This window comes from Boleophthalmus pectinirostris, unplaced genomic scaffold (genome assembly GCF_026225935.1).
Source record: "Boleophthalmus pectinirostris isolate CB_2022bp ecotype Guang Dong unplaced genomic scaffold, ASM2622593v1 HiC_scaffold_14, whole genome shotgun sequence".
NCBI classification, from domain to species: Eukaryota; Metazoa; Chordata; class Actinopteri; order Gobiiformes; family Gobiidae; genus Boleophthalmus; species Boleophthalmus pectinirostris.
The window spans coordinates 20729981-20753185 of NW_026571047.1; the positions used below are offsets into that span (position 1 = coordinate 20729981).

Below are 23205 nucleotides of genomic sequence, written 5' to 3' on the forward strand. Positions count from 1 at the left end.
GTATTCTGTAGGAGGCAACTGCAGGCTACAAAATATGAAATTGTCTTTTATGGGTGCATAGCTTTATTAGGATAGTTGTTATATTTAGCTGACTAATCAATGAATTAGGCTATATATCAGGAAATGTAATGATGTGCTATTTAAAGGTACAGTATGTAACTTTATGGCGGTGGCACCTGCATTCCCTTAGAAAAAGAAAGTTAAAACCATATTTCAGAACATTCTCCATGAAAATACTTTTTTGATTTAGTACTGTGGAATATTATAGCCAAAGGAACACAACCAAAAAAACAAAACAAAACAAAACATCATCCTAATAAAAAGCTTGCCTACCCAACTTGGCCAGACCGTTCCTTTACATTGTGTTTATTCAGTGGTATTTTATTGTTTTTATTTACTGAATTTTGGCAAATTTGTGTAAATAATTGCACTGATATATTAAGTTTGATCCAATTTTCTCTTTGGCACCTGGAAATATAACAAAATTATCATTATTACCAAGGTCAGTGAACATAATGAACAAAATAGGACTTTTTGGCAGTTAAAAAAGCTATATTAAATAGCTATTTTGTCTAATTTGAATAAAAAATTACTAAATGTACAATATGGACAAGAAGTGTTATGGCTCATTCCAATAGCGCTGTAGTTGTCGACTAAAGAAATTGTTGTTTGACTAAAGAAATCCCCTATTGACCTGTTACTCAACTAAGGAGAGGAGAGTGTGGCAAAAACTAAAATAAACTAATATGAACTGACCATGCATCTGACCTATAAGACTATAATTGCACAGGAGAACATGCAAATACAAATATTTATACAGAAATGTACTAGAAAAAGGTGTATTTGCTAGGGATGTAACGATATCCAATTCTGTTGATACGCTATTTTCACGATATACATCTCATGGTACGATATTTATTGCAATATTTTATGTAGGCTAACAAAATTGTGAATATGCTACTTTTCTCTTGTCATAATCCAAGTAATTAAGATTTAAAAGTGCTTAATAGCCTTTATTTCAACATCTAAATTGGACTTAAACAGCGCAAAGGATCATGGTCAATGTAGTTCCCTCAGTTTTTTAGCCATTGCTGCACCATAACAAAGAATTTAAGAGTGATTCGATGTATTGTGATGGTCCATGACATTATTGTGAGACTTCTGACGATATAATATCACGATATTTTGGTTATTGTTACATCCCTAGTATTTATATGTAAAAGTTAACTCCCAAATCATCAGCTGATTGACACCACACATTCTCCTACCTGCTGTTGTCCCATATAAATCCTTAAACTTGAAACAAAATAAAGAGCTGACTAATACTCATTTTGGTATACTAAGGCAGCCCTATGTTCTAAAATATAAAATGATCTTCAATAGGTTAAGGTCATAACATTGAGGTGTAATATTAGCAGCCTGATTGAAGCCCTGTAGTACAGTATAGTAGTTCCCATTGCTCTGTTCAGCTGATGAGGGATAGCCCACGCTGAGCCCATACATCACCACATGTCAACGCATCCCAAAAATGTCTATTACTTTGTCTCTGTGGAGGTTACTCTATTTCAGCTGGACAGATTCCCACCAAGGTCACTCTGTTCCACTTCTTTCAGTTGTTCTGGCTGTGATGGTGGGTTGAAACATCACAGTATTTGCAGTGCCCACTCACTGAGGTGACTGTGACTGCGTTATGTAATCTGTCATATTGTGAATGCTGTTTTGTCTAGTCTGGGAGGCCATTATGTCAGAAGGCTGCACACAGGGAGCTTAAGAGAGCAACAGAAGTACACCTGTGCTCTGTGACCTTGTCCTACAGCTCCCCTCTATGGACCATGAATGATGAGATACTGAGAGAGCTGTGTAACTGTAGGTAGGTCTGTCAGTCATGATAACATAATTTTGAAGCATGATATATGGCTACAGATAAATCTTGCTTTATCCCACTGACACAGTTAAAATAAAGTAGTAAAGAGATCTGATCTGCAGCAAATGAAAAGCAGAATGAACCAATAATTAGCCATAGAAGTGACTTATTCAGCTCTCTACAGCTCAAATCTCATTGTATTATAGCAAAAATAACAAAAATGTCCCCAGTTTTGCAAAGAAAATATACCCACGATAAATACTAAGCTCCAAAATCTATTGTTCCAGCTTTAATATAAAGAACGATAAGCTGATATAGTAATTATTGTGACAGGCCTATGTTTAACTCTAAGTATTAAATTGGACTGGATGCAATATTTGTAATGAGAGTTAATGTTAGCAGTTTTGATGTTGCTTTTGTTGTGTTTACTGTATTCTAATAGCATGGAAGGTGTAATTGTAGTAATTTTAGTCATCATTACTAGGGATGTAACAATAATCAAAATATTGTGATATCGTATCGTCAGAAGTCTCACAATAATATCGTGGGCTCTCCAAATATATCGAATTGCAAGTTTCTTTGCTTAAATGCATGGTTTTATAGTAGAAACAGCTTACGGACATCGGAAACAACATGAAAAGATATGTTTTTTACTTGAATTCTTGGGATTATGATGGAAACAACTCACGTCAATATCTTGTCAAAGTATTTTAAAAACAAAAAAAGTATCTTATCTACAAAAATATCTCAATAAATATTATTCCGTGAGATGCATATCGTGAAAATATCGTACCGTGAGATTTAGATATCATTACATCCCTAAACATTACCCATTTAAAGTTGCACTATGTAACTTTTTGGTTGATGGTCTGCTGCCTGCTTGTCTCCATAGAGATGTTGTTGCTGGAATATTTCACCTATCTATCTTTCTTTCATTGATTTATCCAATTACGTGTGTTTGAAATGCTTAGCTTGGCGGTTGTTTACTACTACTTATTACTATGGAGGTAAATTTAGTTAGTTTTAAGCCATACTGTGGAACATTTCAGGGAAACCATTAACATCTCAATGGAGAAAAGCAGGTTGCAGACCATCCACCGGAAATGTCACATAGTGCGCATTTAAAGGCAATTCAGGTGAAGTCAGTTAGTTTGGGAACATCCATGCATATTTCAATACTTATTATGTAAATAGTATTAAAATAGATAACATTAGATTGCTTATAGTCACATTATTTATCTTATTGGACAGAAAGAATGTAAGATTTAAGTTTGTGATCATTAAATGTGACTTTTAGTTTATGTGTAATTTGTAATCCATCCTTGCTTGTCATTTCTTTTCCTGTCAAATTATAAATCTTGAATCTCTTGCCATCTTTCTTGTTTGATTTTTATAATGCTTGCAATACTTTCTTGTACATGCAGTGCTCAGTTCATTTCGGAGTGACCTTGTTTTGACTGGCCTGTCTCTCTGGGTCAGTACTAAGCCCGCTGACCACGGCGGTCCTGCCAAAATACTACACGGTTCCCAGTGCCATGCAACTGTTTCTATGACAAATCTAATACATCCACATGATTGGCTGAGGCTAAGTCGTCCTGGGCAACAGCCTCAGTAGCCACGCCCCCTTTCTGTGCCTGCGTGTCACACATCTGGGATATGGATTAACCCCCAATTTTAGAGGGATTTAGAGAGTAAATACCTGACGCTTCGACCCTGTACATGTTTAACCTGTTTAGTGTGATGAAATTGGTGAAACTGAACCAGAAATTAGGAATAAACATGAATGAATGCTCCATTTCTAAAGCATAAATCAGATCTTAACTGAATAAGCCTGAAATATTTTACTGTATATACTTAAAGGGCCCATCTTACACTATTATGATAATGTTGTTTCCTCATCATAAACATACTTGAAGTTTTGTTTTGTTTCATTCACACATTTAACACACAAACCCTGCATGGTTAGGCAGAGTTCTTCTCTCAGACAGAAAACACTCTCTTCCGCCTTGGGATATCATGTGTTAATTGAAGTGCTCCACTTAAACTTCATACACCTTCACAAGAATCATTTGAATAATTTCAGCCCTGGATTTACCAATCTCTACTGAACTTGAAAACTTCACAAGGTGGAACAGATAATTTTGAGTTTTGGAGATGTAGACAAGTTAATAAACCCGGATTATTCAAACATGTGTGAATGAAACAAAACACAACTCAAGGTATGTTTTTGGGGAGGTAACAACATTATATCATGACTTAAAGCTCACAAGAGTCAGTTTAGTTGTAATATAGGACCTTTAAGGTTTTAAAATAGATTCTGTTGTCAGTACGTCCTAAAAAGTTAACATTTGAGAAAACAAAGAAATATGAATTGTTAAACTAATAAAATAATCCAATGCATTTTACCTTGTTATTGAATAGATTTAAAAAAAAAAAAAAAGATTGATAAATGTGTGAGAAAAAAAATTGCAATCATTTTAGTCAAGCTGCCTGGCCCTGATTTCAGAACATGTCCACAACAAGTCCAAAGTAACAACAAGGTTAGCCAGTCATTCGAATAATATTTTGTTAGTTCAAATGACATTGTGTTGATTAAAAGATTGCAGCCTTTGGGAATTTTCTAATTGTGACCATTCAAAATGCAATTTCACTCTGATTGCTACTAATTTTGCGCTAAAACCAACTTACTTGAAATCGTGAAACAGGACTTCATTAACAGAACTAAAACAAGGGCTCCACATTTTAGCTGGACTTATAAATACTTTGTACCTCCTCGTTTAATCTATTACCAAAGGGAAGCTAATTAGAATGTTTGGAGTGAGTCACTGTGGCTATTTTTGGCATCTACTGTCTTGCTTTTGTTTATTCCTCCAAATTACATCACTGAACAATCACACTATGCTTAAGAATAACCCATAATGCAATGCAATCACCTTAATTACATTTGGTTAAATTAGAAAAGGAATGAGTAAGCTTGCTGGCCCTAAAACCTTAATTTGAAAAGAAACCATTATAGTGATGGAGAGTTGGGTGCTGCACTGATAATGTGTAAACAACAGGGTATTTCTGTATCAAAAACACTGGCACCTCCGCACATCCCAGGGGCCTCGTCCAAATTTAGGAGCAAACAGAGAGGAGATACACAGCTGTTGACCTGCTGTTGTGGGCTGAAGTGGGAGAGTAGGACAGAAAGGAGAGGGTACTTCAGTTCAAAATTATACAATCATGTTTAAGCTGAATAGCAAAGGCAAGTGTCAGTGTTTAGTAGAGATTGACAGATTTTTTAATTTAATTTTTTCATGGCCGATAATAACTGCACATATCTTTTAATTACGTTCCACAAATAATAAAATGGTGCACTGTGTAACATTTTTGATACAAGGTCTGTCACCTGCTTGACTCCATGTTGTTTTTTTCTTGAAATGTTCCACAGTATTTCATTTAACTATTTCCATGGAGACAAGCAGGCCACATCACCAGGGCAAGTTACAGGTCAGATCTGTGGAGAAGTGGACACAATAACACATGCAATAAATTAATAATGCATGTTTTTGTGTTAGTTTTAAGACAAGCTCTATAAACACTTTTAACCTTTAAGCGAGCTGTGTAGAGACGTTTTGTGCAGCCATCTCTTCATATTAAAGTGTAAATATAAATCTTTGTGTGCATTTTTTAGGCAGCAGTTTGACCAAAACAAAATATGGGCCCATGCAGGAGATTTAAGTTGATATGCTAAAAAAGTCAAAATATCTGCCCCATTTATTGGTCTAGTGTTTAGTATAAATGGTTTAACAGATTTTGCGCAGCTCATAAAATATTTGGAAAGTGAATTTGTACACAGATGACAATGAGCCAATAAGGATTATTGCAAGTCTAAACCAAGGAATTAGGATTATTGTACTGCTAAACAAAGATTAAATTGTGTTCTAAAACTTGTGTTCATCAAAGCCTATGAGCCTATTATGAAGTGTAGGATCTAAACCAGGACAGTGTGTTACCTCTGCAGAGTAAAATGTGGACTATATATCAAAAATGTATAATATCACAATGGTTTTGAAGATGCAAAATACAAAAAGCTGTGGAAAATGACAAAATAAAAATAAAACAATATTATTAAAATACAAACTCAGCCTCTTCCACTAGTAGCACAAGAATATATGTCAGACGGCACTTGAATGAAATGTCTGAGGCATACAGATTACAAAAAAGTCCTAAAAATAAAACAAATTGGCAGTGTAGCCAGTCAGTAAGAGGGTGATATTTCTGGCTTGAGTTGTAAATTTTTGAGAGTCCATTTGGGGTTACCAATAATTCAACACAAAACATGACATTTACAAGTACATTTAAGCACATTGTATCCTTGAAATATTGTTATTGGGATAATAAATTTGATGTTTTTTTTTTCAGTATCGCCCACCCCTACAGCTACTACAACTATTTCTTTCTTTTTTTTTGGCAAGTCTCCATCAGTATTTTAGTACTGTGTTAAATGGCACTTGCCTCTAAAAGGTACGTTTTTATAGCCTCAAGTGGGTGCTTTGGATGGTAAACTGGCACTACCCACTGAGCTTTAGTACAACGTCCCTGGTGAAAGAGAGAGAGGGAGGAGAAGGAAGACAGAGTGGGAGAAGAAACAGAGAGAGGGAGGAAAGGCGAGGGAAGGTGGAGGGGTGGGAGTGGGCGAGAGGGAAAGATGGAGAAGAGAAAGAGAGAGGAAGGGAGAGGGGGGAGGAGGATGCAGAGCGAGAAAGAGAGGGGAATGAGGGAGAAGAGAGAGTGAGTGAGAGAGATAGCGGTGAGAAAGAGAGAGCTCGAGGGAGAGAGGGAGGGGAGGAGAGAAAGAGAGGGAGGGAGTTTCCTGGCCATCTGTTCACTCCTCTGACCTACTATCTGCCACAACTGGAGCAGCGTCCTTCCCCATCCCTGCCTACCCCCACCCTCCTCCTCCTCCTCTGATAATCCCAATGTTTGTCTTCTTCTAAGCACTGCCACCTCACCATTCACAGACTTTATATAGACCCCCTATACATATATGTACGCATTGTTGATTTATGCAAATAATTATAATTACTAAATGGTTTGAATTGTTCTGCGGTATACAGTTCACTTAACTTAATGCATTAAATGTGAGATTGATGTAAAGAGGGGAAAAAAATCATTGCCACATGCTAGAAAGAGCAACTTAACAATGCTATAATGATGAATTGTTTTAATTACGTTTTGCTAAAGTAAAAATCACATTGGGTTTTAGCAAGATTAAAAATTCTACCTATAAACAAATTTGCATACCAGCTGTCAAGTAAGTTGTGTTGCTAAAAAAGACCTTGGAATTTATGTCTTTTTTTTAAAAAACGACCTTGCAGAGATATTAAACTTAGCTCAAAACGGGTCTTTTTAGCTGTGCATATGAAAGTTTTATTCTGCACTCTTCTCTTTTAATGTTCATTTTATAATAATTTGTTTGTATTGTGATTTTAATGTCTTTATTATTCTGTAAAGCACATTGAACTATTTTGTGTATGAATTGTGCTATACACATAAACTTCTCTTGCCTTAAAGGTGCATTGTGTAACTTTTCTGTTGGAGGTCAATAACCATGGAGATACCACAGTATGTTATTAAACCTTTCTATCATCATGGAGACCAAACCAGACCAAGTTACATGTAAGATCTGTGGAGAGGCAACCCTACTCACAGTCAGAAAACTTATAGGTACTTTTGAGCTATAAAACCACCTCTAATTTAATAAATGTCATACTGTGGAACATTTCAGGCAGAGGAATGACATATCCATAGAAACAAAAAGGTGACAGACCCCTAACCAAAAAGTTACATTGTGCATCTTTAACCAATCACCTACCACCCACTCTAAACTACCCCCATAGAAGTTTTACCTCTTTTGCACTACATAGGCCTGTCAAATATAGTAGCGTCACGTGAACGCAACTTAACCTATAAATCCTATTAGCTTACGTATGCTGCACTGGCTGAACCCACATGGATGAGCTAACAGTCTGTTGGTCAGAAGAGAAAGTGCTAATTAAATAACAGTATCAGTTCCGTGGTGGTCTTTGTGAACTAGTGCCAGAGGGCTCAGGTCATGACATACATCTGATTATGGGCTACATAGATTCAGCCAGGCATACACTGTAAAAGATTTATTGACTTGAATTCAGAATGTGTCTCATTTTGAGTATTGCGGATTCATTTTGGTTTATTTAGTTTCGAGGTCTGAGATGTTTTGACTACTGGTAATTTGGTGCAGTTATCTTTCTGCCAGATTGTGGAAACATTTGCACAGTTTTGTGGCAATTTTATCTTGCAAGATCTTGTGAGATGAGATCTTATTGCATATGATACACATTTTTCAATAACATCTCCCACCTCTATCTGTAGTATTGTATGTATGTAGGAGTGTGCAAAAATATTAAAATATCTATATATCTTATCGCTTAATGTGATGATACAGTATCAATATCATGGACCATGTATCGATATATCACCAAGAGTATTTTTTGGTATATTTTACTCAATTATTTTGTTACAGAGCTACAATTTTGTTGCTTTTTTAGACAATGGAAACTCTTTTATGCAACACATTTGACATAACTTTGCACAAGAAGTGGTTTAACAAAGACTTTTACTATCACAGCCATGATTTTAGCCATATTTTTTTATTGAACCGTATCGAATTGATCTGTATTGAGATATGTATTGTATCATGACCTATGTATCGAGGTATGTATTGTATTGGCAGTCCTATATATATTTATGTATGTGTGCATATGTATTGCTGAAGTAAATATAGATGATAAATGATAATACTGAAATAAATTTTTGCCACTGACACAATAAGTTTATACCACAAAAACTATTCTAAATATAGTGTTTAAAAAAATCATGAGCTGCTATAAATAAATAACAGAATGACACACTGTAGTACTTAGTTTGCACTTGCAATAAGGCATGGAATTCATTTATTCACACGATAATATTGACCCCCCCCAAACTATAGTTCTATCTCTCATATATTAAATGACACACAATAATTATCGTAACAGGCCCATTTGTAGATATTATTTTTTGCAGTGTGTATGCTTGTTGATCAGGGATTGGCTGGTAGTGGGCGTAAAACCAGGGCACTATGGAGTCACCAGCTGTGCCCTCCTCAAGACTTGAGCGGTGCCACGTGAGCAGATACCCCCAGTGCACGCATGTCTATGGTGGCCTGCCTGTATGTCCTCTGCATGTTACTTAGCATGCAACCACTGTATTTTGTCCATTGATAATCCACATTGTGCTAATCCCTCTAAATACAAAGGTAACCTAAATCAAAAGCCATTAAGGGCTGTAGTGTGTACAATCATCATCTATAGAAAGGCTCTCTTTGAATCTGCAATTTGATTTGATTTGATTATTTTTGCATAATTCCACAAAAATGCAAATTAAATAGTGCGGAGAACTGTTAAGATTTATGTACAGTGTTAAGAAATACTTGAATAATGTACCGGGAATATGTTTCAGAATACAAATTTTGAGCATCTATATTCCAATACAGTCTCTCTTTCATTTGATGGTATTCAGAATCCAGCTACTTTTCCATAATCAAAGGAATATTTATTGGTATTTGATCATGCAATTTAAAACTGCAATGTTAGTGAGAAAAACTGACAACTCTGCACACTTGGTGAGGCATGTGTGAGTTTTCGATATCCAATTAGTGATAGGACATGCTTTAAAATGGTGAAACAAATATAAAGCTGTTAAGTTTTCACAGTATAATTTAAATGCAACTCGATGTAAAAGTATTCAAAGTATTCAGAATACAGTACTCTGATTGGACCGTGTATCAGAATGCATTACAAAATACATGATAATGCAGGTATTCAGTCTTCTGTCACTAAATACATTTTAAGTATTCTTCCCATCACTGCATGTCTATTGCAATATCAGTAGTATGAGCAGATTGTGCCATGAATAAAATTACACTGAGAAAAGGAAATTCATTGCTATTTAGAACCTTATCTAGTCAGTCTGTTTGTATATTCCTTATTTAGACTTGGTTCTTAATTTGTTCTGGTTTTGATCTAATTTAATCCATGTTTAGTCTAGGATTAGTAAGGAACCATCATCTGTGGTCATAGTAATTAAGCAATTCAAATCTAAATATTATATCTTTTCAATGGGAAATGGTCCTCTGTGAGTCCTCACGAAGTCCTTCAATTCAGGAAGGAACTGTTTGTCTGAAACCCGTGATTCATGATGTTCAAAAAGTAGAATTTTGTTCAGAGTGCATATTGTAAACAACTCCTCCAGTCAGAAGAGAAGACTGAAATAGGAACAGATAAACTAATCCAAGAATTTCAGAACATAAAGCTCTAAACTACAGGTTAGCCTACAGGATAAGATGTTTTGTTCTTTGCAGAGAACATCATTATACAAATAATTTCAGCTTTTGCAATTTAATAATTGCACCAACTTAAATTTGTAGATTGCTGTAGCCCTATTTTGGCTAAATGAAAATACCATGAGGTGCGATGCAATCCTGGTCACTCTCAGTGTTTCCCATTAATACAGGAAACTATAACAGTGGCCCCCTATAGTCTAAAATTACAACAAAAATACAACGTGGACTATATTGGCATAACAAAATTAGACTTTGTTGGTCATTGTATTATCATAAACTTGAAACAATTACAAAAGATTAAAAGTTGTATATTACACAAAAATGACTCTTGTCTCGTGAGCTTTACGTCATGTTATAAAACCATTACCTTCTTAATAAAAACATATGTGGTGTTTTTTTTGTTTGTTTTTTTCAGTTCAGTAGAGTTTTTGCAATTCTAGGTATGTGTTAAACGTGTGAATGAACCAAAACACAACTCCAGGTATGTTTGTGATAAGGAAACATTAGACTTAGATCAGAGAATAGTGTAATATGGGCTCATTAGGCAGAACCTGACATTTAGACTCTACAAACTGAATGAGATTAAACCATTCAAATAAAAATAATTAGTGCCACCGTAATCTTAACAAAATCTGTGGTGAAACACTGTCTCTGTATAGGCTATAGCTCGAATCTACAAAACGTTTAAAATGTAAGGATATAAGGGATCGTGCTGCATTATAAAAGTATTTGGTTCAAGGCTTCTCTGCACAGTATGGAGGAGCGACAGTGCACTGTATAAGAAGCTTGTGAGTGATCACCGGTGCCTGAAAATACAATGATCATGTGAATACATTAGTGAGCGCAGGGATTGGGTCGCTTTCAAAAGATGCTGTCAAAACAGACAAGGTTTTTACTGCGGGTTGCCATGGTGACGGGCCCGAGTGCTGTCAGTGCAAAAGTACTGTGACTTTGTAACACAGATGGACACTGCTGTAAAGAGTAAAATAGAAAATGACTTGAGATGAGACTGCTAAATACAACTTTTCACACCTCAGAGAATTTCCAAGTAGCACCAAAAGGGAGTTACTACAGATTACTACTACAATTTAAACCAGGCCAGATCTAGAAACAATCACTAGGATCTAGCTCAACCAGGTCTAAAGTCAGGATTAATTTGTATGTACATGATACGATATCGTCACGGTATGAACTTCACGGTACGATAATTATTGCGATATTGTGGGAAAGCTCACGATATGGTGGGGAGGTTCAGGATTAGGGATGTAACAATATCCAAATCTCTAGGTACGATATTTTCACTATATACATCTCACGGTACGATATTTATTGCGATATTATTTGGAGGCTAAACAGCTAAAACTGTTAATATGCTACTTTTTCCTCTTAAATGCCTTGACAAGACTTAATCCAGACTTAGAAGTGCTTAGAACTGTTATTTCTTCATGTAGTCTACACTGAAATGGAGCAAAGGATCATGGTCTGTGTAGTTCCTTCTGTCTTTTTGCTGCACCATAACTCTTAATTTAAGTAAAGAGACTTGTAAATAAATATATTGTGATGGTCCACGATATTATTGTAAGAACTTTGATGATACGATATCACGATATTTCGTTTATTGTTACATCCCTAATGTGAATTGATTTAGAAGTGGTTTTAGATGTCATCCATGCATGTTTGAGTAATCTTGTGATCTCTCCTGGGCCCTATTTGAACCTCACTTACGGTTAGCTGCACAAGCCAGTATGTCACCCATGCTGTTTTTGGGCTTTACAAAAATAAATGGAATAGTTCTGATAGTTGCTTAAGACTATTTTTATACTACAGCTACCAATTTTTGCACCAAATTTTTGTTCAGCTTCGTTTTTAGACTGGGGGACCACCATAGTCTCTTCTATTAATGGAAAACATATGTGTACTATAAATGTATACTATCTATACCGGCAAACTGTACACCACTAATGATAAATACCACAGTTTCAGACGCCCTTGTGCTAAATGTTTCTGCTGAAGTTGTTGAGAAAATGGTGTGCAAATGACCGAAGAATGTGGGAGAAAAGAGTTGAATTAGTTTGGCTGGTCGAGCGTACAAGGTGTGCATGCAAAACCACACTGGAGACTAAATGGGGTTTTAAAGAGAGAGAGAGGAGAAAGAGAGGGAGAGACAGACAGACAGAGGGAAAGAGGCTGAGTGAGAGAAAGAGAGGGGGGAGAGAGAGAAGTAGGAGAGGGGGACAGAGAGAGTGAGAGACAGGGAGATGGAGAAAGAAAGTTAGAAAGAGAGAGCAAGAGAGACAGACAGAGAAAGGGGGTGAGTGAGAGAGAGAGACGGAAAGAGAGAGAGGGGGAGAAGAGGAGAGGGGGACAGAGAGAGTGAGAGACAGGAAGAGGAAGAGAGAGAGTTAGAAAGAGAGAGGGAGAGAGACAGACAGAGAAAGGAGTGAGTAAGGGAGAGAGAGAGATGGAAAGAGAGAAAGGGGGAGAAGAAGGAGAGGGGGACAGACAGAGTGAGAGACAGGGGCTAGGGAGAAAGAGAGTTAGAAAGAGAGAGGGAGAGAGAGAGACAGAAAGAGAGACGGAAAGAGAGAGAGAGGGGGTGAAGAAGGAGAAGGGGACAGAGAGAGTGAGAGACAGGGAGAGGGAGACAAAGAGTTAGAAAGAGAGAGGGAAAGAGACACACAGAAAGGAGGTGAGTGGGAGAGAGAGAGACAGAAAGAGAGAGAGAGGGGGAGAAGAAGGAGAGAGGGGGACAGAGAGAGTGAGAGACAAGGAGATGGAGCGAGAGAGAGAAAGAGCGAGGGAGAGAGGCAGACAGAGTGAAAGAGGGTGAGCAAGAAAGAGATGGAAAGAGAAAGAGAGAGGGAGGAGAGAGAGGGGAGAGAGTTAAAAAGAAAGCGAGCGAGACAAAGCGGGGGAGTGAGAAAGAGAGAGGGGGAACAAGAGGGAGACAGAAAGGGAGAGGGAGAAAGAGAGAGAGAGAGAGAGAGAGAGAGAAATACGGTGAGAGATAGAGAAAGAGGGAGAAAGAGAGTAGCAGCTGCAGAATTAGCATGCTGGAGGTGCTTATGTAAACTGCCATAGTGTCAGACCAGAGAGTGTGGGAAGTTAGCTCCGTGACTATCCATATTAGAAGACTGTCACTGGCTGTAATGCTGACAGGCTACAAGCTACACTGGAAATCCTTGACGGTGTTTTGAGCATATAAATGAATGTACTTTCAGCTGTTACACAAACACTTAACATACTACTCTTCAGTAGGTGCACATTTCTTTGGCAACCCTACTGCCTAAACTACAAAACAGGACTGTGCAATATGACAAAAAAGTTTCTCTCATATTGATTTGATTGTTTTGTCTTACTTAAAGGGCACATATTTTCTGATCTGTGTTATAATGTTACTTCCAAATCAAAAACAGACCTGGAATAGTGTTTTGTTTCATTCAAACATTTTACACACAAACCCTGCATAATTAGGCTGAGTTCTTGTCTCATATAGAAAACACTCCACACATCCACCTTGTGATGTCATGTAGTAATACAGGAAGTGCTCCACTCATGCACTTTCACTAGAATAATTTGGATAATTTCAGCCCTGGAATTGCCCATCTCTACAGAACAAAAAAAGTAAAAACATTCTAAAAGTAGCTGTTAAGTTACTACTGCTTCATGACATCACAAGGTGGAACAGAGCATTTTGAGCTTTGGAAATGTAGACAGACTAATAAATGGTTACTTAAACTTAAACTTACTTACTTAGACATAGAATTATACAAATGTTATTGATCCACAAGGGAAATTATTTGGACACAGTAGCTCCGACATCACAATAAATATAATAGCAAAGAGCAAAAATATAAATGGTAATAATAAATTCTAAATAAGCAGCAAAAAAGATAGCAAGAGACAGGTGTCAGCTAAGACATAATTATATAAATGTAAATGTGCAAGTAAAAATAAAAAAAGAAAGATAAGTAATAAAATATAAAATCACAGCTTTATACGAGAGGTCAATGGTAGACAGTGCAACATTGATATGACGATTGACAAGACATAGGGTTATCCATTATTAAACACATGTGAAATAAACAAAACACTACTCTGGGTATGTTTTTGAAGAGGTAACGACATTCTAATATGGCTAAAAGCTCACAATTTTGTATCATATAGAATCTTTAAAACAATTCACATGTATTTTAATATTATTTTCATGAACATAAACAAAAGACGTTTAACAATACAACACAAAAATAGTCAAATTTCTTTTTTCAAAAGCTCACTGCGTAGCTTTCAATTAATAATGACTTCCTATCTATGTTGCCCACATACTTTTAACATAGTTTCAGAATTTGCATGCCGCTGGTGCTTATCCAAACAGCCAAAGCCAGATTGACTGTAGGCACTTCTCTCTGTCCATATCAGAGCATCTTTAGTGGCCCCAATTGATTTTCTCTGTATTTGATCTACACACATCTGTGCAGTGATACGGCCCCTGGGATGTGAGGAGGAGCCTTCACTCAAAGAGATCAATACGTTTCAGATGCATTATGGCTGCAGTATTAATGTATGTGTCTTATTGTAGTGGCCATTTTGTTAACTACAGATCTTTACATTCCAACCACAAAGGAAATATGTTTTGCTGTTTTATTCTAGTGTTCGTTTGGTTTGACACAATAATTCAATTTAGAGCTTATATACAACGCAACAGTCTAGAATGGTCTTGTACACTCCATTCACGTCAGTCAAGCTGTATTTCAATGCAAATTCAAAGTCCTGTATTGCACAAAACTTACCCTTGTGAGCTTTAAGTCCTTTTAGAATATTGTTACTTCCTCAAAAACATACCTGGAGTTGTGTTTTGTTTCATTCTCGCATGTTTGAGTAATTCTTAATTATTAGTTTGTCTGCATCTCCAAAGCTCAAAATACTCTGTTCCACCTTTTGATGTCATGAAATGGTAGTTTAAGTCAACAGCTACCTTTTACCTTTTGTTCTGAGATTGGCAGTTACAGAGCTGAAATTATCCACATGGTTTTTGTAAAGGTGTGTGGAGTTCAAAAACACAGTGGAGTGTTATTTGTTTGAGAGAAGAACTCATGACTTAAATATGCAGGATTTTTGAGTTAAACATGTGTTTAACTCAATACACAACTCTGGGAAACAACTTTACATGGGCACTTTAAAGGTGTACCGTGTAACTTTTCTGATTCCACCTGCTCAAAAATACATACATTCTCACTGTTAGCATGGTCACATCTCCACAGATCTGACCTGTGACTTGGCCTGGCATCATCACCTGCTTGTCTCCATAGAGATAGATAAGTTTAATACCATTCTGTGGAACATTCCAGTCAAAGCAATGACATCTCCATGCAGAAAAACAAGTGGTAGACCCTACTCCAGAAAAGTTACACAGTGCACCTTTAAGTTCAAAATGTAAAACAAATTAAAGTTTATAGTTCTTTATTATCTACCTTGTTATATTCTCCTGTGTATGCACCAAGTCTTGTGTTAAATTACTTTTTAATGAAGCAAGCATCTGGGATTTGCTAATTTTGTGTGTGTTTATTTTCCAGGTGTTTGCTACCTACCCCAACGAGGACTACGACCGGCGTAATGAGGACGTGGACCCCATGGCGGCGTCCGCGGAGTACGAGCTGGAGAAGAGGGTGGAGAGGCTGGACCTGTTCCCCGTGGAGCTCGAGAAAGGTACCAGGATTTGCAGACTAGAAATAGACTGATATATCTGGATTCAAAGCAGTCAGTATCATGAAAAATTGGCCGATCACACTTGTACACTTTGTACCAGCTTCATTACATCACTAACACACTCCTTCTTTTACCGTCTTCATGTTGTCTATATACAATTTCTGAATAACTGACTGATAATAATATTATACTACATACAGTGTTGGGAAGTAACTGAGTACGTGTACTGAAAATGCATATTCTGAATACTAATTTTGAGTACCTGTATTTTGGTACAGTTACTTTCCTAAACTAAAAGGAATACATGGCTGTACTTCATCATGCAATTTGGGCTTTGACTTGCACAGCTCTTGCAGTGTGTGATTTTTTTATTTCTAATTAGACATAAATTGAGGCATAGCAACAAAAATACAGTTGTTTGTAATTATATGTCATGTTTTTTACACTACAATATAATATAATGCAACTCAGTGTGAAAGTATTCTATATACAGTACTCAGAATATAGTACTCTGATTGGCCCATGTATCAGAATATGTTACAAAATACATTTTAATGCAGATATTCAGTATTCTGTGAATAAATACATTTTCAAAGTATTCTTCCCACTACATATGATGATACTGTGCGATTTAGGGCTGCACAGTTATTCAAGTTTAGGTTACAAAAATGATTATTGCGATTACAATAAGTGTGTGATCAATATTATTAACATTAACTCTTTAGTGTATGTTCAGTGCACTTCTACACACATACATACATCCGCCAAACTTCCTGCTTATTTCCTTTGGACAGCAGAAAGTATAGTAAACCCCAGTGCTCATCTGTACCTGTCAGAAATCTGCCTGCAAAGCCTTTTCTCCAAAGTCCACAGGCTTGTTGTCTCACAAATAATTACCACTGTTTATTTTGCTTACAGCGGTGCGAGGTGGGTGGTCAGCAGGGCTTCAGAACATTACACTTTGAGGAATAGATGCTCAGGGAGTTATTGTGATAATAAAATATATATTTAAAAAGTTTAGTACACCTCCACCCCTTAAAAAATGCCTAAATTATATAATTACATTACACAAAATTTAAGGTTTAAGCCATTTTATACTGTTGTTACCTCATCAAAAGCATACCTGGAGTTGTGTTTTGTTTCATTCACACATGTTTGAGTAATTCTTTATTATTAGTCTGTCTGCATTGCCAAAGCTCAACATGCTCTGTTCCACTTTGTGATGTTTACTTTTTGTTCAGTAGAAATAGACTATTCCATCAAATGATTGTAGTGAAGGTGTATGGAGTTTAAAAACACAGTGGAGCTCTTCCTGTATTACCACATGACATCACAAGGTGGAGCAGAGTGTTTTCTGTTTGAAAAGCCTAAATATGCAAGTTTTCTGTGTTAAACATGTGTGAATGAAACAAAACAAAACTCCAAATATTTTTTTGATGAGGAAACAACATTGTAACATTGATTAGATTGAAATTATAGTCTTAAACTGTTTCGTGATGTGAACACTATAGTTTACTTTACAGAAGATAATGAGCCTCCAAACTTAATAAAAAACAGACCTAATTCTGTTGAAAACTCATGTCCCACAAGATGCAGGTGCTTTCTGTCCATCTTAGAAATGCCTATCTCTAGTAACATGCCTTTAACAGGAGGTTCATTCATATATTTATTATGATACTATTTTTATCCCTGTGTTGTGTATAACCCATGTTCCTGTGAAACTCCTCTGGGACTGAGTGAATGCTGTCTGCAGGGGCGAGGATCGTAGATAGATTTTTGTTATTCTTCTTGCTACATTCTATAACGTTATCATAGATTACAAGGGAAGCAGTTTCTTCTGCCTTGATTGCTCTCAGACAATACAAAGAATCATGATCTATGTACAGTGCTTTTTAAGGACTGAACTGTATGAATTTTGTTTGTTTTGTTTGTTTACTGACAGAGGATTGGCTGTGGACCTTTCGATTTCTGCTTTAGGCTGAGTAGCTGCAGTTTGCTTATTGAAAATATAAGACTGTTGGAGAAGACTATTGATTGACCTAAAAAAGAGACAGAACCATCTTGTGTAATCTATTCTTGTTTTGTTGTCAGTTTTATGGTCCATTCATATTTTACACAATACTTAAACCTCGACCAAGACAGTTATTTGCACATTTTAACAGATTACTGATGCATTTTTAAAATATTGTCTGAATATTGTGATAGAAAAAGCAAACAATATATATACATTTTTGTCAATATTGCCCACCCCTACTTGAACATCTACACATGACATGGTTTTCTCTTTGAATACAGCTCATGACAAAACAGCAACACATACAAGATGCAAGAAAAACTTAATACTTGTTAGGTCTGTCAAAATTATTACTACATTGACTTACTGTTCAATATATGAAAGCTGGAACAATATATTTTGAGGCTCAGCATTTATCATGTGTACATTTTCTTTGTGAAAGTGTGGAGATTTGAGGTATTTGTGGCAATACAAAACTATTTGAGCTTTAGGGAGTAGAATAACTAACTTCTGTGGCAAATTATAGGTTCATTCTGCTATCTATTTGTTGCAGCTAAGGCTTTTTAATGCTGTCTGTTTAAAGTGGTTTACTGAGATCATCTTTCTTTATTGCCATTGTGTCAAAGGCATAATGTAGTTTCAATATGATCATTTATCGCAGTATCTCTTCGCTTCAAATTTTGTTATCGTGACAAGCCTACTACATGTCCTGTTTATGGATAGACTGTGGTAAAAGTACTTACAAATGTCCACATAAAGTATAAATTAGTGTTTCTAGTTTGAGCAGAAGCCAGAGTCGATTTTAATGGTCTAATGTGCACATCACTGCTCCTCCACTTGCCTCCACTTGATGTTTCAATTGATTTTGTGATTACACGCCATGATTATAAATTTTAAACCACAGAAACAAACAGAGCCCATTTTATAGTGTGTATGGTTGAGATATATTGCTGCAGGAACTATTGCTATGAAATAAATTAAGATAGTGATGATTTCCAAAGGGACTGGACCGTATCTAAAATAACACATAAGCAAGAAGAAAACCCGAGCACCAATAAAGCTCTGGTAATAGTATACAATCTATAGTAAGAACAGCGAGTTAGAAGCTTTAATGAGTTTTTCTATCTATGCTAATTATTCAGTAGCAAGTTGTACTACATGGAGGAGATGGGTAACATAAAATTACAACATACAACTCCTGCCAAGTAAGTATCTATACATTTTCATACACTGAATGATGCATTTTTTTAATGCACGGGTGGCCCTAAACCAAAAATTCGAACTGATCACATTTTCACCTACAATACAGCACATCTATAGCGAAATTTAAAATATATGCAGTAATATATACAGTATATTCTAATACTTGTGTACTTACACTTCCTTGTTCTTTGTTTTCAGACAGCGACGGCCTCGGCATCAGTATTATCGGGATGGGAGCAGGAGCAGACATGGGTTTGGAGAAACTGGGCATCTTCGTGAAGACCGTCACAGAGGGAGGAGCTGCACACAGGAGACGGAAGGTTAGTCCTCAGAGTCATGAATTAAATTATATCTAAATGAAATGACCACCAGGCATTTATCTAATTTGAAAGTCCAGAAATTGTATTATTGGTACATTGTCGGTAGAAAGTACTTGGGTTAATATGAAGGAAAATTCATCTTGTTTACTATATTCTCAGTGTCGTGAGTAAAATTCTAGTAGTATAGTAAATTAAGTAGTAAAAGTATTGTGACTAAAAGGTGTGGTAGTATTTTGAGGATGTTGGAGCAGTTGTACTAGCACTATTAGTTGTAGTACTTATAGCCGTATGTGTAAAAATCAAAGTTACCAAATGGAATTCTCTTGTAAATTTCAGATCTCCTATCCAAAATTGTAATGTTGTATTTGTACAAAACTCACATATACTTAACTAGTACTTGAACAGCAGTGATAAGATAAGCTAAAACAATATTGCTTTTTAAGGCGCTAATGAAACTAATTTTGCCCACTCTAATATGCAGTTTTATTAAGGCTGCCTTTGTTATGCATTTCTTTAATCTCAGCAAACTTTCAAAATGCCTTATGTTTCAATCCCTCTCCAATACTGTACACTCACATAAATAATTCTTCAACAGCTAACCCTCTCCTCTTTTCTCCTCCTCTCATCTCCTCTTTTCTTGTCCAGGATCCAGGTGAATGATCTGATTGTGGAGGTGGATGGGACCAGTCTGGTGGGAGTAACTCAGAACTTCGCAGCCTCTGTACTCAGGAACACCTCAGGAACCGTCAAGTGAGAGCCGCTAAAAATACACCTCCTTATTATTCTCACAGCATCATTGGATTTCGGTGCCTTTCCACACTTACGTACACAGTATCACACCTTGAACTTGCACAAGCTGCTCTGGCTGACTTCTTTTAGGTTTGCCATAGCTGTGACAAAAGCATATTCATTCACAATCTGTTTTCATTCTAGTACTTCTCTAACCATGGTATGAGTTTGACTGATGAAACTATAAAATTATTTTGGTAATATAAAGTCCATAAACAACAAAATATCCTGAAAACTATTGCCTTTAAGCTCTTAATAGTTTTATTTTTTGAAAAGTCTATGGGAAAAAATAATGTAAAATGTGATTTCTCTGAAACCAGCACTAGCTCAGAGCAGGGTTGATTCATCTTAAAATTGCAGCTCCTTTAACATTGCCATATACTTTGTGTGTGACCAAAACATGTGTTCATTCATCTCTTCGCCCACTCAGGCCTCATGGTTTTGATGTTGAGCCAAAATCAACACCACCACATCCTGCCAACTGTACATTAGATCACGGGAAACATTTGACATGATTATAAATTGTGTGCCCACAAAAACAAATGTTTTTTTTTTTCCTCACAACAGTGACCAAGCTCACAATAAGAATGCTCAAGATATTTTGTCACAATAGAACACTTGCAATAAAAATACAACATAGATCAATTTAATGTCATTCTTTAGAGTAAGCAGGTGGCCAACCCTCCTCCAGAAAAGTCAAATTTAATTAAAGCAGCTTGTTACACTCACATTATGCTTTCTTTGTTACTGGTGGCCACTTCCCCAAACAATCATGAATAAGCTACTATGTGTTTGGTGCTAACTTCCACATAGAAAACTACATTTTGTAAACTAGTACTGAACCTCTAGGTCTTGTGAATATATGACCAGTAAAAAAAAAGGTTTTATTGTAACATTTTGGCAATTTAAAGGTCTTTATTATGCAGAATTTACTCTTGTGAGCTTCAAGCCATGTTGGAATGATGTTGCCTCCTCAAAAACATACCTGGAGTTGTGTTTTATTTCATTCACACATGTTTGAGTAATCCTTTATGATCAAAAAAACTCAACTTGTGATGTCATGTAGTGGTAGTTTTCAGTTACCTTTCACTTTAAGTTCAGTAGAGATTGGCAATTCCAGGGCTTAAAATATCAAAATGATTCTAGTGAAGGTGTATGGAGTTTTAAAAACAGAGTGGAGCACTTCCTGTACCCCATGACAGGTGGAACAGAGTGTTTTTTGTTTAAGAGAAAAACTATGCAGGACTTGTATATTACAGATGTGTGAATGAAACAAAACACATCTCCAGATATGTTTGTGAGTAAATAAACCATAGATCAGAAAATAATAAATAAGAATAATATGGGCCCTTTATTTATTATTATTTTAAGGTTCCATCTCTCCTTTTTTCTTTCAAACTCATTCATAATTCAGGCTTTGGTGGTTAGCACGGGTGCAGTTCAGTTACTGTGGTGTGACTTGCAAAGATCACAGCTCTCCACACATTGAGCTCATGCATTATAAATCCACTGCAGTGAATTTGAATGGCTTAAGAGCGCTGACCTATTCATAAAAATGTGTGGCAGACAACACAGACAGACACTCGAACAGGAAGTCTGTTAGCGATCGTTTAATTACCCAGTGGAGCTGCTGGAGGAATTGAAAGGTTGCGCGGTTAGCTTAATAACAGTCTATGGCTAAAGCATGAGTTGCAGAAGCTTCTCCCCATTTACTGTTTATATCTTACCAGTAATTAGACCGTGCCACAACGTAAAAAGGCTAAAGATGTTGAATGAAAGTCTTACAAGGAGTTACAAGAGTTTGAGTTTGGAGCTGTTTTTAATCTTTGAAGTGAAGGCCCATAGAGACTGGCTTTTGTTTGGGTCTAAACAGGTTCATCAGTACAATTCAATTTTTATTAAGAACACATAATATTATATAATTGTAAATATAAATCGCATGTTATAATGTTGCACATGTATATAAACAAGACTGCCAAATCATTAGATATTGTTTTATTTACCTCTCCCTTCCACTGTGTAATTAAAAAATACATCTAAAATATAAATTTGATAGTGACGCATTTTAAAAAAATAACTTTCTAGTATAGCCTACTTACATACACATCCATAGCTGCCCATAAAAACCCACTCACACATATTTTAAGACCTCAACCATAACTGTGTATAAAACTAATGACTGGATCAACTTTAACTGCCATTTGAGACTATAAAATCTTTAAATACCTCGTAATATTGAAATCGCTGACTGTCTCTTTCCAGATTTGTGATTGGTCGAGAGAAGCCGGGGGAGCAGAGCGAAGTGGCCCAGCTGATCCAGCAGACCCTGGAGCAGGAGCGCTGGCAAAGGGAGATGATGGAGCAAAGATATAATCAGTACATGGACGAGCAAGAGGTTTGTGGCTTACTATATAATAATCAGCAAAAACATAATGATCACCACTAGGCCTGTCATGATAATTACTATATTGTGTTATTCTTCAGTATACGAAAACTGGAACAATATTTTCGGGGTTCATTGTTTTGCTTTGTTATTTTTTGTTGTACCATAACATTTAAGTTGAAGAGGATTAAATAAATATAGTATAGATACTAAATAAGTGCTTTACCATGTTTTACAAATTACGATATACCCTAAACGTGTAAAGGTTTACATTTTCATGCTATTATCAATTTCTGATGCTGTATTTTTGCACAGCTAGCATTTTTTAAAGCACACGTAAGCATCCATTTGATAAGAATATTTATCTGAACTCTTTCTGTCTGAAGATTTTGTGTTTCCGCCAAGAGAGTCTATTAAAAACATCTAAGTATGTGGAGTATTTGAAGTCTGGCTGACTGTAAAACATGGCCTACTATAACTGGAATATTTTCTTTTCTCAAGTCCCATTTGGTATTATAA

General features: G+C 36.2%; 1 protein-coding gene across 1 annotated transcript in view; it reads left to right on the forward strand.

Annotated features, from left to right (window-relative positions):
- LOC110154303 (neurabin-2) overlaps window positions 1-23205 on the forward strand; it is a 38245-nt gene that overhangs the window by 11103 nt on the left and 3937 nt on the right. Inside the window, 5 exon segments of the mRNA XM_055150373.1 lie at window positions 15845-15977; window positions 19393-19505; window positions 19507-19514; window positions 20160-20264; window positions 22566-22698. Coding sequence (XP_055006348.1) covers window positions 15845-15977; window positions 19393-19505; window positions 19507-19514; window positions 20160-20264; window positions 22566-22698 — 492 coding nt within the window.